Source organism: Haliotis rufescens, unplaced genomic scaffold (assembly GCF_023055435.1).
Source record: "Haliotis rufescens isolate VD_foot unplaced genomic scaffold, xgHalRufe1.0.p SCAF_4, whole genome shotgun sequence".
Lineage (NCBI taxonomy): Eukaryota > Metazoa > Mollusca > Gastropoda > Lepetellida > Haliotidae > Haliotis > Haliotis rufescens.
In genome coordinates this window covers 14,628,555-14,644,746 of record NW_025964112.1, presented here as the reverse complement: position 1 = coordinate 14,644,746, position 16,192 = coordinate 14,628,555, and the positions used below count along the sequence as shown (strand labels likewise).

The window sequence follows — 16,192 nt, the reverse complement described above, 5'->3', positions numbered from 1 at the left end:
TAGTGGACTAGAGCTGGTGATTGACAGTGATAATGTACGTCTACATACGCGCATGCGTACATACATATACTTATCAAAGAAAGTTAAGGATCATGAATATTTTTGGAAGATTGTTATAAAATTATGTGCTCAGCCTTAAATAAACCCCATATCCCCCCAAAAATATTCATGATCCCTAACTTGTTTCGTTGAGTATACAAACATAAAAATTTGTGCTAGCACCCAAACAAAGTGGGTTATAAGTATAAATCAAACTTGCTGGGACTGCCAGTTTGCTTGAAATGAGTCCTTCTTTAATCCGAAAAATCTCATTTCACACGATTCATACTGTGCTGTGAGTGTTCTGTATGAGACTGCAGTGAGTGTTTTGTATGAGATTGCTGAGAGTGTTTTGTATGAGACTGCTGTGAATGTTCTGCATGAGATTGCTGTGAGTATTTTGTATGCGATTGCTGTGGGCGTCCTGTATGCTTACCTGTTAGTATGCTTTGAGCGGGATTTTAATGCGGATGTGGGTGCGGATGTGGGTGTGGATGCGGGTGTGGGTGCGGGTGTGGGTGCGGGTGTGGGTGTGGGTGTGGGTGTGGGTGTGGGTGTGGGTGTGGGTGTAGTAATATACTAAGTTACAACTAATTTTTTAATTTTTTTTAATATATTTTAAATGTACCATTATGTAATTAGTGTCTCGTAGGCCAACTGGCCGGGTGCTGTTTTTTTTAATGAAATGTTTATATGTCCATATATTTTGTACTGCAGCATGTGACACTCTAATAAAACAATTTTCTTCTTCTTCCTCTTCTTCTCTTCATACTCGTATTAGCGGTAACCTCCCATTTGGCAGACATCCCATTTGTCAGACAGCGTATACCAGGATTAGTCAAGGTTGGCTAGTCAAGCAATAGTTACCTGTTTACCTTTCATTAAAGTGGAACAGACAAGAAAACACACATTTTGAGGAATTTACAGGATTGGTTTATTATGCACTTATAATCATCAAATCTTACTAGAAATCACACTTTTTGAAGTATTCATAACGTTATTGCAATATTGCTATACACACAATACACACTGATCACAGTTCAGTACAATGGCTGTTTTCAGCTCAGCCTCAGCAAATGTCCAACAGCATCCAAGAATTCAAGAGGTTTCTTCTCTCTGTAGACCTTCTTCCTGGGTGGGGGAGCAGTACCAAAGTCTACAGTAAACTACGGTTATAACGAACACGCTTATAACGAACTGACCGATATAACCAACTTATTTTTTAGTCCAGGCCATTTGTTGTATATATGCTGCATATATGCTTATAACGAACTACGGTTATAACGAACTAAAATTAGTGGTTCCTCTTAGTTCGTTATAACCGTAGTTTTTGTGTCAGCTTGGCACCTTCCGACTTCTCAATGCCTTGAAGCCATTCCACAAAGCTGTACAGGTTGTCCTTGGTCCTACTGTGTGGTGATGATTCCAAAGGGGGAGACCGCCTCCGTGGTCTAGTGGTAGAGCGTCCGCCCGGAGAGCGGAAGGTCTGGGGTTCGATCCCCGGCCGCGTCATACCAAAAGACGTCAAAAGATGGTACCTGTTGTTACCCTGTCTGGCTCGGCACTAAGGGGCTAAAACAAGGACTGTTCGGCTCGGAGTCAGTATACTGTGTCTGAGGGGGGTATCTCAGTGTGCTAGCACTATAAATCGGCATCAGTCCGGACTAGTACACGCAGCCACACACACACACGTGCATGCACGTCGCTATATAAGTGCAATTATCTTGGATGCGACGTTAAACTCCATTTCACCTCACCCACCTCCAAAAGGGGGAGTCGGAAACGGGCCTCGTCGTCAACCCACATTGTCACAGGAGAAGTCCAGCTGCGGATCTTCTTTGTACTGGACAGATAAGCCAAGGTCTTGAATCTTCCTCCATATAGCCTGTGTTTAGTGAAAGAAACACCCCTTGATGTATGCTGCTGGGAATTCACTTTCGATCGCTCGAATGGTCGCCATCTTAAAGTCTGTCTGTACGGTAGCTGTTGAGAAGGGTCGGTTGAGAGTCTGCTGTACCTCTGTTTTCAGCAAAGTGAGAAACATGGCGTATGTCGTCTGTTGTCGGTTGGACAGCAGGGCGGAGACAAGTGGGTACATGGTGTCCACTGCGTGCATGTACAGTGTACAGTTGGTTCCACGGATGGGGACAGCAGGAAAACCATCCATGTACACCGTATCAACTTCAGCAAGACACCTCAGCTGCTCATCAGTGGAAAGGATCAGGATCTTATCTTCTTCACCGTCTGCGCAGAAGGGGAATCTTCTGCCATGCCCTGGTAGTGGTCGGAGAGGGGCGGTCGGGTAGCCTAGTGGTTAAAGCGTTCGCTCGTCACGCCGAAGACCCGGGTTCGATTCCCGACATAGGTACAATGTGTGAAGCCCATTTCTGGTGTCCCCCCACCCCACCCACCCCCCACCCCCTCCGTGATATTGCTGGAATATTGCTAAAAGCGGCGTAAAACCATACTCACTCACTCCTCTCTGAGAAAAATTGCATTTGTTTTAAGGCGTCTTTTTTAAAACATTATTCAGGCTCATAGTTTAAATAAAAAAAATACTTGGTTTTGCAGATGAAGCTTATAAAATATCTTATCTCGATGCAAAATCGAAGCTCCCCAGAATATCATATTGTCGGTCCCTAAGAATAATATTGAGTGTGAATCACTGGGAGCGGTACGGACCGGATAAACGGGATGTCGCGATGCATACATCAATACGTTAATTTAAATAGATGAAGGACAAAATGCGATTGGAATTTCAAACACGTGATGGTTTTTGTTAGTTCAATATTTCATTTGCACCATTATTACGTCTCACAGTGTCACATAGGGTGTTACTCTGATAACCGGAGTCACGTCTTATTAATAAAGTGACATTAAAAGTGATGTTGGCGAGGTAAACAGGACAATCGGACCGTCGTATCATTCGTTATCGATTTCCATCATTACTTTCACAGCTGTCGCGTTTTGTGTGACGCTATACAATTTTTATGCAAACATCACGTGACACACAGCCTTGACACTTTCAATAGTGCACGTTCAATGTCGGAGCGTCATCAGAGAAATTGCAGTCGATTTGAGGTCGTTATTAATATTTTGCCTCACATCTACAATAGTAAATCAATACTCCAAAATTAATACGGACAAAAGTGTAGAGTTCTTAATTTGATATCGATCGCCATTAATCTGATGAGAATTAATAGCACTGTCACATCGCCACTTTTTTACAATGTTGTTGGCTGGAGATACACCTATGTCTGGTCTGGATACAGTGCCACACACCAGATTCCAACAGTCAGTTACCACGTGGCACACTGTGGTATAATCAGACTATGTGGCACATTGTGTGGCATACTATGCGGCGTAATCAAACCATGTGGCACACTATGTGGCTTAATCGTAATCAACGCCGCCATCCCCACACCTCTAGGCACCCGAATACCACTTTACTTGTCTTGGCATCCAATTTAAGAATTCTTGACTCACATCAGTGTACACAGCTGCTACACGTTAACTAGACTGGGATTTTCACATAGATTGCATGACTAGGCATGCTCATAAGCTAGTGGCTAAATATTTTATTTTCACTCTGCTGAAAAAAAAGAGGAAAAATATATTTTAACATTAAAATATTGACATCCACGTACCAGATAAATATTTCATGGCATCCAGCGTACTATACTGTGGCATACGGAATGCCACTTAACAGGGATCGGCATCCGGCATCCCTTTGCACCCTCATCCTGTGTGGCATAATCATACTATGTCATATTCACCCTTTGTGGCAGACTGTAGTGGAGACCGCCTCCAAGGTCTAGTGGATAGAGCGTCTGCCCGGGGAGCGAAAGGTCCGGGGTTCGATTCCCCAGCCGCGTCATACCAAACGACGTTAAAAGGTGGTACTTGTTGTTACCCTGCCGGGCGTTCGACATTAAAGGGGCACTGATCTAACGCAATTCCCCGGGACTGGTTGTTGCCTTTGTTATTGTTTTTTCCCAGTGAGTACCCGGATGTATAGCGAAAACAATGAATTCTCGGTTCGGAGTCAGTATATTCAGTTGAAGGCCCGGGTTCGATTCCACACATGGGTACAAGGCGTGAAGCACACTTCGGGTGCCCCCCTACTTAATATAGCTGGAATAGTGCTTGAAACGGCATAAGGGTCTTACTACTTACTCACAATTAACTCTTGTGAACAATAGGTGCCAATATTACCTGGTCTATTTTCAACTGGAACTTATCTTTAGCCTTTGAGCACTAGGGGTTTACATGGCTTGTTCCACGGTGCGATCGTAGCGCTGCGACCATCGTAAGTCCCAAAAATATACAGACCTACGAATCCGGTTTGCTTTGTGAAACTTGGCGACGGCGTCCAGTCGAGGTCGATGCCTCGTGACAATGGAACTGGGAAATAACTTAAAATTTCCAAAAGTGTAAGAGATATTAGTTTTTTTTATCAGTAGTGCGTAATACCCCCACAATTTTCAAACATTCATTCACTCGAGGAAATAAGCGTATTATCAAGACTCTCAACGGCGATGTGAGGGAGTCTCTCACTTGCAAGGCCTGGCCACATTCAGGCAACGTGGTCGGCAGCCTATGATGTTGACGCACACGTCTCCCTATTATGGCCCAAACGTGTTCAATTGGGGAAAGTTCTTGGCTCATTTGTGGACATGACATTCTCAGGATGTTGTGCTGCTTCAGGTGAGCATTGACGATTCGTGCACACGGAGCACTGGCGTTGTCCTCCTGTCAGACCAACACCCCTAGCAAACGGGACAACAAAGAGTGTCAGTATGTTGTCCCGATAGTACTGTCCAGTGACCCTTCCTTGCACAATATGGAGTAGGATTCGGTCAGTCCCATACCATAACGGATCCAGCGCCAAATCTGTCACGAGGTCTCAGGTTTACATTGGCGTGACCTTCATTTGACTGAGTGAGTAAAGAAGATTTTACACCTCTTTTAGCAATATTCCAGCAATATCATGGTGGGGGCAACAGAAATGGGCTTCACACATTGTATACCCATGTGGGGAATCGAAACCCGGGTCTTCGATGAGCAAATGCTTTTACCACTAGGCTACCCCACCGCATAAGACACAACAGACCCCTGAAGATCCGGGGTGGAATAGGTCTTCAGCAACCCATGCTTGCTGTAAAAGGTGAGGTGAGGTGAAATTGGGTTTAACGAGGCGTCCAAGATTATTGCACTTATAAAGCGACGCTGCTGTAAAAGGTGACTATGCTTGTCTTAAGAGGCGACTAACAGGATCAGGTGGTCAGGCTCACTGACTTTGTTGATGCATGTCATAGTATCCCAATTGCGTGGCTGGATGCTCATGATGTCAATAAAGGGATTGTCTGGGCCAGACTCGATTATTTACCGACCGCCGTCATATAGGTTGAATAGTGTGGCATTGAACACCAAACAAACAGACACAATCACCCAAGCAAAGTGCACAGTGATTCTGAAAACCTGACAAGGGCCCAACAACGATTTCCCCAATTTTGGGGCTGCTGTGTACACCAGTGACGTCTGTTGGCAAGGGGCTGGTAGGGAAAAACAACACACAAATGCTTATGACTGAACACAGTATGTTTATTACACACCTAGAGTGACCACAATGACCTATCATGCAACCAGAACACTGGACACCTCAGAAATAACTTAAAGACATATCAATCATTCTTAATGAAGACAACAACTATAACATAATTTAACATAGAAAATGCCAGATGTAGTGATTCTATCTGTTGGAATGATGTATTTTACGGGAAGCAAGCTACACATATGAACAGCCTTCAGTAAAATGCCAGTAAAAGAGCAAGACGATATTCTTTAACTTCAACAATTTAACAAATAGTTCTTAACATCTTGTGCAGAACCTTTTGAAAAAGTATTTTTTCAAATCATTAAAATTATGTGAGGTTGTGATTAGGAATATACAAATATAGACAATTAACTTTGTCAATTTATTATCTTTCATAACATATTTTTACTTTTTGTTTTTTATGTTATTAATCACTGATTTGAGCACTATTAGTAAAAGCATATCATTCAAAATTTGACTGATATTTCTGATATAAAGCTGGGTGGCCCCTATGCAGAGAGAAATGGATTTCAGATATAATGTGATTACTTTTCATTTCCTTACAGAAACGAAGTTACAATGACACAAACATCACCTTCTTACATCCAGCAGTGAAGCAAAAAAAGGTTACTTAGCAACAGTCATCTTAACCATGGCAACATAATAACATGTTTTTTATTAACAGAAAACTCGCGAAATGTGATAAATTATAAGCACTGATGTTTTAAGCTTGAGAAACTTAGGATGATGTTCAATGACATTTCCATACTAAAAATGAGAATGGCTTCATGAATCTATCAGATGCATAAATGATCTTGTCTCAAATGAAACAATATGTGTGAAATCCTGCTACTCACAAATAAACAGTTAGTCAGAGGTATTATGCATATACAATCCATCTTATGGCCGTAGTTCATACATATTGATTATTTTCTGATAAACAAATAAATATGGTCTTTTTCAGCATAGCTTCATCAGCCTTTGCAAACATGATAATAAAATAAAAGATCGAAGCATAAGGTGTATACTACACTTCATCATGTTCATAGTAACACAGACATATTTCTGGATAACTATTTAGTACTGTTTCAGTTGTGTCTGGATGTGTTTGACATTATTCTTTGAAAGATAGTTTGTAAATATACAACAAATAAATACATAAATACAACAGTATAAGATGAAACACCCTAGGAATATTATAAGAAATTAATATTTTAGGAATAATATCCAGTCATTGACAACTACACAGTTTTCAAAACTTTTACTGTTTATCATTTTATTTTTTTGAAGTTGTTTCTGTGTAAAAAAATCAACAAATTCATAAAAAAGCAATAACATAACACATGAAGAATTGTTTTTTAAATTTCAATACAAACTGAAATCATGCCCTTTTGGGTAAACTATTGTTAGATTATCCATCTAAACTAAATCAGCACTTTAGGCCAAAGCTTCCAGATACATAACATATCTAAACATTAATAAATAGTTAAATATATATATATATATATATATTATATTATAATACATTAAGCCGCACATGATTGTGTGGTATCTGGTACACACTCATTGTCATATCTCAAACATTCAACAAAATCTGTAACACATTCACTCGTCTCATTGATGTCAACCCCTTTTGAATTGCTTCTCGCTCGACGTAAAAGGAAACACTGTATATAGCGATTCTAATTAATGATACCTTTCATATCTCACACCAATATAGATCTAACATAGTTGGATGAGCCAAACAAACAGAATACATTAACAATAAATACCTCATGTGAATGATTTACGATTTGATAACCTAATGCCTAAAGCTACCTGATTGAATGCAGACCAGATTTCGAAGGTAGTTGTGTGGAGAGAATAACACAAAATATACATTTGGGTTTTGGACAAAACAAGGCTTGTGTTCATGGTACGGATTTTGAATGATCAGGTGACCATCATTTTGAATTAGCATACCAACACCACATTTCTTTTATACAAAACCTAACTGTAGAGTTCTAGCTGTTTTCAAATGCTGTGATCACTTGCAATTCTGTATATTGAGTCAGTTGGTCACACATGAAATCGTAACAAGCCAAGTACTCATTTTGTAAGGGTGAAAGTTCTCTTTAGTTCTTGTAATAAGATCCTTTACCCAACTGTATATGAATATTTCATATCACAGAATAAGGTCACCGTGCAAGGTCATGAACCTACTGAAGGTCATGACCTTACTATACAAAGTTCAAGGCCAAGCTGATCACTGGTCAAGGTCGTATTGTCCCTTGAGACCGAGATAATGGCCATAAGTATTCATTATCACTTTCAGCAACCAAGTCTCATAGATCACATCAGGTCATAGTTATCACAAGATTGATGGATCCAACCGCTCTGTGTCTCTCTGTTGTCCCACGGAAACAAGAACTTGAAATCAGGACTTGCATGGCCATACCTAATGTAAAGTCTAAGAGCTAATACTATCTTCCTTCCGTATCTACAGCATAATATCCACTCCCTTTTGTTGCCTGTATCTACGCTTGCACATCTGTCGTTGGTTCTTTCCATCAGTCAGTCTGCACAAGTACACCATCATCCTCAGACAGGACAATCTCTACTAAATGCATATAGCAAATGATGAAGTCAAATTTCAGCAAACAACATAAATCAAATTTTGGCAATTTACAAAGTGTCTGGGTGAATCCTATCCCCCGGAGCATCTTGAAGGCACGTCTGTAAACGTACAAGAAATGCCATTTTCTGCGGAGTTATGGACATAGTCAGTCTACAGGGCTGAATGACTGTCAGCACACAAGCAATACCAGATCCAACTTCTCTCTTCGTCCACCCACAGCACTACTCAGCGAGTCACATATAGCTGCTCTTGTCACAGTTAACATAAAATGCAAATATTCTATGATAATAGCACCTGCTGCTGTAGTTAGTCTTTGAGGAATGAAGCATCCTCATTGTATCGGAGCTGAGAATCAAACTGCAGCCTCTTTCTCCAAGTTATTTGACATCCTGGACATGGCCTGACTAGTAGGCAGAGATTCCTCGGGCCTCGGAGTGGACAGGTTCAGAGGCTGAGTGTGGTCATTCCTGGAACACAAGATTACACTATCAGTACATGGAGCTGATGTGCGTTTATCCACGCAATTGGGATCCATGACATGCTTCAACCAAGTCAGCGAGCCTGACCACCCAATCCTGAGAAAGTATCTCAAACAATGTCAAATCTCTGAACAGTTGAATGATGACCCCTATCTTCTTCCAAGACAAACATTAACATGCAACAAAAAATACATCAGTGAGTGTGTTGAATAGTATTGTAGCTGTATCACAGCATGATAGCTTAATTTGGGATAAGAGAGCTCAATACGACACAGGTGCTAGAATTTATCGAGCTGATGCAATTCATGAGCACGAGTATGGAGCTGACAAACCATGACGATAGTCAGGGTGAATGTGGGATTTTAAACCCCAATCACTGGTTCCTTGCAACCTAGGTTGGAACTCTGAACAGTGAAATAGCAGCGCCTAGATAACTGGGCCACTTGTGTGTGCTCTGAAGTCCCTACACCAAACCGTCCTACTGAAGCAGAAATCAACATCACACCTGCCAACACCTTCCTCATAGGCATGCATCAGTATCAGGTATGGAGACTCTCACATGTGTAAAACAAATCACAAAACATGCTTAACTCATCATAATGTGCACTAGATGGCTGTCTGGTAATGTCTCCCTTCCAAGCTGACTAGTGTGCCAAGCATGGATCATTGTACTCTAAATACTCTGTGGTTCATCCAGAGTTTGAAATAGCTGCTTGCCTGCTATCCTGTGGCCAGTACTTTTCAAGGGGGGGCAGTAATCTATCAAACTTCCTATCTACCTGTCTCATAACTTTGTTTAACGTTAATACGTCGATTCAATAGAATGTGCTTAACGCATCTTTTTAAACGCCACTTTCCCCTTATCGAACATGAAATATTGGTTACCAGGTTCTGTCTAAATATATGCCAATAAGAACAGTGTAGTACAGAGAAGCAGTTTTATAGCACTCCTATTGTACTTGCAAACAGATATGTTCAGTTTACTCTTGTTTTGTGGACCAGTTATCTTTGCTGTGGGATAGTGTTAGTGAAAGGTAACTAGCACCTAATTTGATTTTTTTAAATGGCTGCCTACCGTTTGTCTGTGGTTTGTGCTGCACTTTTGCTGCCATAGGGCTGTGTGAACTGCTGCATGTTGGCAAGATGTTGGTTGAGGGGGCCTGGGGGGAAGCTGACGCCCCTCATCTGGGGCAGATCTCGATTTAACATGGACTGGTAGAGAGATGAGGGGTAGTTCTGGGAGGCCAGGAGGGCCGCCGTCACTTGAGCCTGGGAGGTTGTGGGAGGAAGCAACACTGTCCCATTGGTGGCAGAGGTGGAGGACTTTGGCTTACAGTCCTGAACACCATTGTCCTTTGCTATTTTCTGCAAATTCTCCATACTATCGAACTTCCTCATCAACTTGTCCTTCAGGTGAGACACCGCTGTGGCATGGAACTGCTCCTTTGATCCAACTTCAGCAGCAGGTTTGGGTTTGGGCTCCGACGAAACTCCATTCACTGGGCATTGACCTTGCATGCCACTAAACATCATATTAGGATTATCTGTCATGGAGGAAGATCCTGGCTGCTGCATCATGGGATAGGCATGGTTCCAGGGAATTGTGGGTATAGTTGGCCGTGTAAGCTGTGGCTGAACAACCTGAGTTGGGGCTTTGAGGTGAGCAAGAAGATTGGGGTGAGCTTCTCTAGCAGATCTTTTGGATTTTTCATCTTGTTCTTCTTTAACAAAAGCATCTCTGATAACTGCAGCAATCTCCGAGTCCTCCGGGGTAGGGGAGGGATCCAGAGTCATGGAATTATCATTGTCTTCATTACTGGAATGTACAGTATGCTTTCTCATCTTGTCAAACTTCTTGTGGAAGATCTCCGGGGCTGCTTCATCTTCTGACTTGATGTCAAAGTCCAGCTTCTCTGATGACCCCGAGAGAGAGGCAGTGGTCACTGTGGCAGAAGCTTCCTTGGGAGAACTTCTTTTCTCTGCCCCAAAAGCCTCGATTCCTGCCTTTCTGAGTACTGGCATGTCAACATCCGAGGGCTTTCCCCCTATTTGATCATCTCGGGGGCTGATGCGGAGGAGGACGGGAGGGGGTGGGGAGATGCCAATCACAGAGCTGGGTGGGGGGTAGAGGCCATGGCGGGTAGCTGCATCATACATAGCCTGCTCCTGAACCATTCTCTGCAAAACAGGGAAAACAAGTGTTCAACATACATAGTTAAGATCCCGAGCTAAATATCATTATGATTTTGATCTCATATCAATTTCAAACAACCTGTGTTATTTACACTTCATCATAAGATAGTAGGGTATTCTGACCTGTTTTGTATAGTCACAGTACAGTGAGTGAATAGAGTTTTACATTTCACAATAATCCAGTCAGTCGGTGGCCTGCATACAGCAAACCTATGGTTGACAGTATAAGCAATTATCCATGCTATTTGAGTATGATGACTTCAACCTTTAACATATTTGTCGGATCTTAGGACAAGGATGTGGAGCTGGGGACTTATTCTGCCCTAAAAGTACCATAGAGGTCTTCATCAATAAAATCAATATTTTCCGTATCAATCATCATAAACATCCATAAAATCCATTCAAAATATCTCACCTTGAGTTTAGCCATTTCTTGGCCGTGAGCTCTTTTCTCAGCATCATGAAGTAGTGTTTCTGGGTTGACACTGAGATAAGATGGATGGCGGTCAACCAGCAAGGACTTCTTTCTGGCATGAAGGCCATAGGAAGAGCTGATGCTGCCTCGCCTCATCTCGGGGGACAGGTACTGAGAATCGGCCGACATCTGGTCTTTGTCAGGGAACTGTTTGAGAGAGGACACCCGAGATGCACGACCTTCGCTATTGATATGAAAGCTGTAGCAGCGAGGACGCATGTTAGGGTAGTCATCTGTACCAAATGACCCTGACCTTGACCTTGGACGGGGTGAATTGGGTGAAGACCCAAACGCTATGAGTCCTTCTGGGTTGAGAAGAGGACTGGCACGTGAGCTGCAATGGCTGGAATCTGCAGTGGATATTGGCACAAACTCGCGGTTGCTGTTCAAATATGGATAATTCTCCTCAGGAATCGGACTACTGGCCGCACTGCTTGATATAGAAGGTGGCATGCTATCTCCTCTGAAAGTTGCTCGCTTTTCAAGACGATCACTCAGTTTGTTCACCATTTTGTTAATGTACTCCCTATCCAATGTATATCTTCTCCTGTTTCCTTCCTCAATAGTATGCAGACGAGGTCGTGTGAGTGTATCACGATCTAATGTATTGCACCGGCGCCGAGGTTGATCAGCAACCATCCCATAGAAGCCACTCATTTCCTCGCGGTAGAATGTCCCGTATGGGGTTCTCAGTACCACCTGTTGGTGAGCTGCTGCCTCGAATGGTAGTCGTTGACCAGGCACACCGTTGCTGTCAATGGAGGCGGAGTCAGCGCTGTTGAAGCCCGAGGTCACCGTCATGTTGGAGGAGGCCTCAGAGAGGGTGGGTGACACAGAACGGACAGATCTGAAAGTCAAACATTTACACAATAAATATAAACAAATGAAATCTGTATGGTAATTGGGGACCAACCACTCAAAATGCTTTGGGAGCCGATATCTCAAATTTTTGTAAGACCTGGGTATTTAACATGTCAAGCGAACAATTTTGTTATGTACCTGAAGCAATAATATATTTACCCAGTATTTCTGAAACAAATTATGCATTTAAAAAAAAAATCTCCGCTCCCCCCTAAGACAAATGGTTGGTTCCTTAACAAAGGCATTTTTCTAAGTTCACAAGTTTACAGATGTATCTCTGCCTCTTTGCAAGATGATGGCACTTAAATTGCTGCATCCTTTATTTCATTATATATTATCACAAGGTACTGTTATTCTTCCATACCGTATACTTTGAGCATCTTGAAAGTCCATCTCCATCTCTTCAGCACTATTGCGTTTTTCTTGAGCATTTCGGCTGCCATTTTGACCAGCTAAAACATAAAATGAAAAAAGTGTCAGAGAAAATGAGAAAGATACACTGAAACAACCATCCACCAATTCAAGAATAAGCAGTTTAATTGTGATGTATACGGATGATGAAGATCTGGATTGGGAGGATGCTCTGGATTATAACACTGCTGACTGAAACTATCAGTTGGGTTTACCAATGTTCTTCAATTTGGCCTCACTTGAAAGTATGGTTGGCTGGTGATGACGAAGTGGTTTTAGAAGAACGCACACTGCATTTATTTGATGCTTGGGGATTGATAGAGTGGCCACATACCTATGGATTTCTCTGAGTGCAATGTGTTGAGTGTGCGGAGGTCTGTGGTTTTCATGAGCAGTTTAGCGAAGAGCGTGCTGTCCTCTTTGTGGTTTGTGTTAATGATGTTCTGGAGAGCCTCGGTCAGTCTGTTCTGTATCCTCTCCACCTGCTCCAGGTTCCGGAGACCAGGCCGATCTGAACACAACAAGTACAAACTATGAGTCCTGGGACAAGAATATTTTGTTGATCCGAGAGGAAACCTTGGACAGAAAAATGAAGGATATAAAACGAGTGTTGATATTAACAAACAGAATCTTCTTACCTGGGGACAACAAGACAATGGCAGAGAAGATAGCCAGTTCGTCATCACTTAAGTTCAATCGATTAAATCTCTCAGCAAAGTCAAACATAGAATCAAGCAGGAAGCCAGCATTTGACGTCATCTGAAACAATGAGTGAGTGAGTGAGTATGTGAGTGAGGGAGTGAGTGAGAGAGAGAAAGTGGGCATCATTTATTGTACCAAAATCATTTTCAATCCAAATGGAATATATCTTTAAAATAAACGTACGAAATTTAGATACCCCTCCCATTTGAAATTACTGAATTGGTGTTGGACAAATTAAGCCTGTGGTAGTCATGTCAGCTTACCGAAGCTAGATGTCTCTTGAAGAGTCGTCCTCCTGTGAACATCATGGTGTTTGTGTCTGGGTCAAACAGACAGGCCAGTCTCACAAGCAGCACCTCAAACGTCCCTGCCTGCAACACACAAACATGTTTATAAGTTCATCTAATAGAATTTACTTTTAGGTTATCTGACATCATCTATCATTCAATGATGAATCAGCTTATTAGAATGATCTTTCTGAATACACTTAATATGCATCACTTACATTTTGTTGGAACAAATTTGTTAACAAGTATTTGCATGCAATATCCTGGTCCAACATAATAACCATCAAATCCTCATTTTTCAAGTTCTTTTAGCATGGGATGGTGGGATGTATTGTGGAATCCCCACTGGGGACCTCTGTCTGACCTATGGTCATCGGTCTTGCCGAGCTGTAGCTCACCTTGAGCAGTGTGACCTGATCGTCCTGGTTCAGCAGAGTGAACCCAGGGATACCCTTGGCGAAGTCCACAACTGATTTAATGGCTGGCGTGAAGCTCTCAGAGAAATCTTCCCAGTCAGCATTGTTGGCGTTGTTGTCCATGCCGAGTTGATTGTTGAGGGGACAAGCCTGTAACACACAATCACCATTGAAACATTACTTACCCACATCAACAAGACAAATTGATAAATGTCATCGTTTAGATCTTAAAAGGCACAATGTGCTACTGAGGTTTGTAATTTTGAACTAAAAGGTTTTTTAAGAGCCTTGTGATTTTCAGTGATCCATTCACATAAATTTTACAGATATTTTGCCTTTCCCTCCAAAAGGAATCTGTTTCATTGCATAATCGAGACTGGTTATTCTCTGGCATTGACATTTTATATTTGTCTGAAACTGAAACATTGATCAACGTTATCAGTTTACAAGGTCAAACTAGATCATAACACTTGGAATTTCAGTCATTAAAAGTGTTGTCTAAACGCCCTGATTCACACTCTCTAAGGAATCCAGTCCACTTAAAACTTATCTCACAGACAAAGGCTGTGTAAAAATTTATGTGGGAGTGTGCCCTTCTCATTTCGAAGGAAAGAGAAAAAAGATTTGTTTTGTCTGTAAGGATGCGTGGTATGTGTGTAACACATCAATCTGTGCCCTACAAATGATTATTTCTCCTCCCACTCACCATATGTGCCGGACAGTTGAGGTACTCGTTAGTTTGAAGTGAGTTCTCCCTCATCTTGTGTACACGGAGTGCAGTAAATTCACAGGTGAGCTGATGGCTGTTGACGACAGCCTGAATGACATCGGTCTCGTTCTGGAGGATGGTGGACAGAGCTATGGTCTGGGACTGGGAGTTCACTTTCTGCATCTGCTCGATAATACGTGCCTTCTCCTTCTTGGGGACACGGCCAAACCTCACAGCTGAAAAAATACAGAACATGTCTAAAGTCAAAACCATCATTCAGATAAACACAACAAACTGTGCAACACAGAATATTACTGTCAATGTGAAAATTGTGAGACATTTTGCAACTCAGACTAAGGTTATTATGGAATTTATCATCATCATCATCATCATCATCATCATCATCATCCCCATCCCTACTTATTCACTCATCATCTGCATACTGGCAATAATTTGGCCCAGTAGCTGCTGATACAAAATCCCATCAAAATTATCACATAATGTTAACATTATTCCTGCAGTTAAAACAGATGAGACTTAAGAGATTCTTTAACAGTAACAGTACTGATACCTTACAAAAAATTGACATTATTAAAAAATCATATACTGTATATTGCTGTGTATAAGGAGAGTTTTGGTACCTAGAATTAGGGGGCTTTCACGGAGGGTCGTCTTATACACAGGGTTGAAGAGTTTCAATGTTATTTTCCCCACAAAGTCAGTACCGTGAGCACATAACACCGGAAATATCATCATGATCATGTCAACAAATCTGTACTTAAGTACACAAATTAATCATGTAATTACAGTGTCTGGTCATAAAAAGAGTTCATTGTATATCTGGACTTATGTTTATAAGCTATTTTATTAATTTTATTCAAAATTTCATTCAATATTGTCCACATTCATTTCGGCGAAATTGTGTGTGAATCGATTGGTAGATTGTACAACTCACCGCTATTTACAGCGACCATGGTCAGATAGCGCGATTAACGCCTTGAAACGAACTTTTGTGGATATTGCAAACTTACGGCTACATATGGTCGTCTACGATTAACTACTATCTTTGGTCTTAAAGCTCCAGAAACGTTTAAACACAGTGAGAGTTTGTTGGTTTATAGCAGTTTTACTACCCACAGAATATGAGTTTAAAGTGCATCCTCTCTTGTGCATCCTCTCTTATTGTTATATGCCATGCATGATATGTGGGAAGTTAATTCAATTTACTTATATGGCTGGTTTGTTGTTTAACGCCGCACTCAGCAATATTCCAGTTATATGACGGCGGTATGTAAATAATCGAGTTTGGACCAGACAATCCAGTGATTGATATCATGAGCATCCATCCACACAATTGAGATCGATGACATGCATGAACCCAGTCAGCGAGCCTGACCACCTGATCCC

The 16,192-nt window shown here is 41.7% G+C and overlaps 1 protein-coding gene across 1 annotated transcript in view; it reads right to left on the bottom strand.

The window, feature by feature from the left end:
• Positions 1–5,625: 5,625 nt before the first annotated feature.
• LOC124140500 overlaps positions 5,626–16,192 on the bottom strand; it is a 28,811-nt gene continuing 18,244 nt past the window's right edge. The window contains exons 5-13 of the mRNA XM_046508072.2: positions 14,783–15,021; positions 14,059–14,226; positions 13,637–13,744; positions 13,310–13,430; positions 13,006–13,182; positions 12,625–12,712; positions 11,340–12,246; positions 9,807–10,909; positions 5,626–8,719 (exon numbers count right to left, since the gene is read on the bottom strand). Coding sequence (XP_046364028.2) covers positions 8,605–8,719; positions 9,807–10,909; positions 11,340–12,246; positions 12,625–12,712; positions 13,006–13,182; positions 13,310–13,430; positions 13,637–13,744; positions 14,059–14,226; positions 14,783–15,021 — 3,026 coding nt within the window. The 3' untranslated portion in view covers positions 5,626–8,604. The remainder of the gene's footprint in view (positions 8,720–9,806; positions 10,910–11,339; positions 12,247–12,624; positions 12,713–13,005; positions 13,183–13,309; positions 13,431–13,636; positions 13,745–14,058; positions 14,227–14,782; positions 15,022–16,192) is intronic.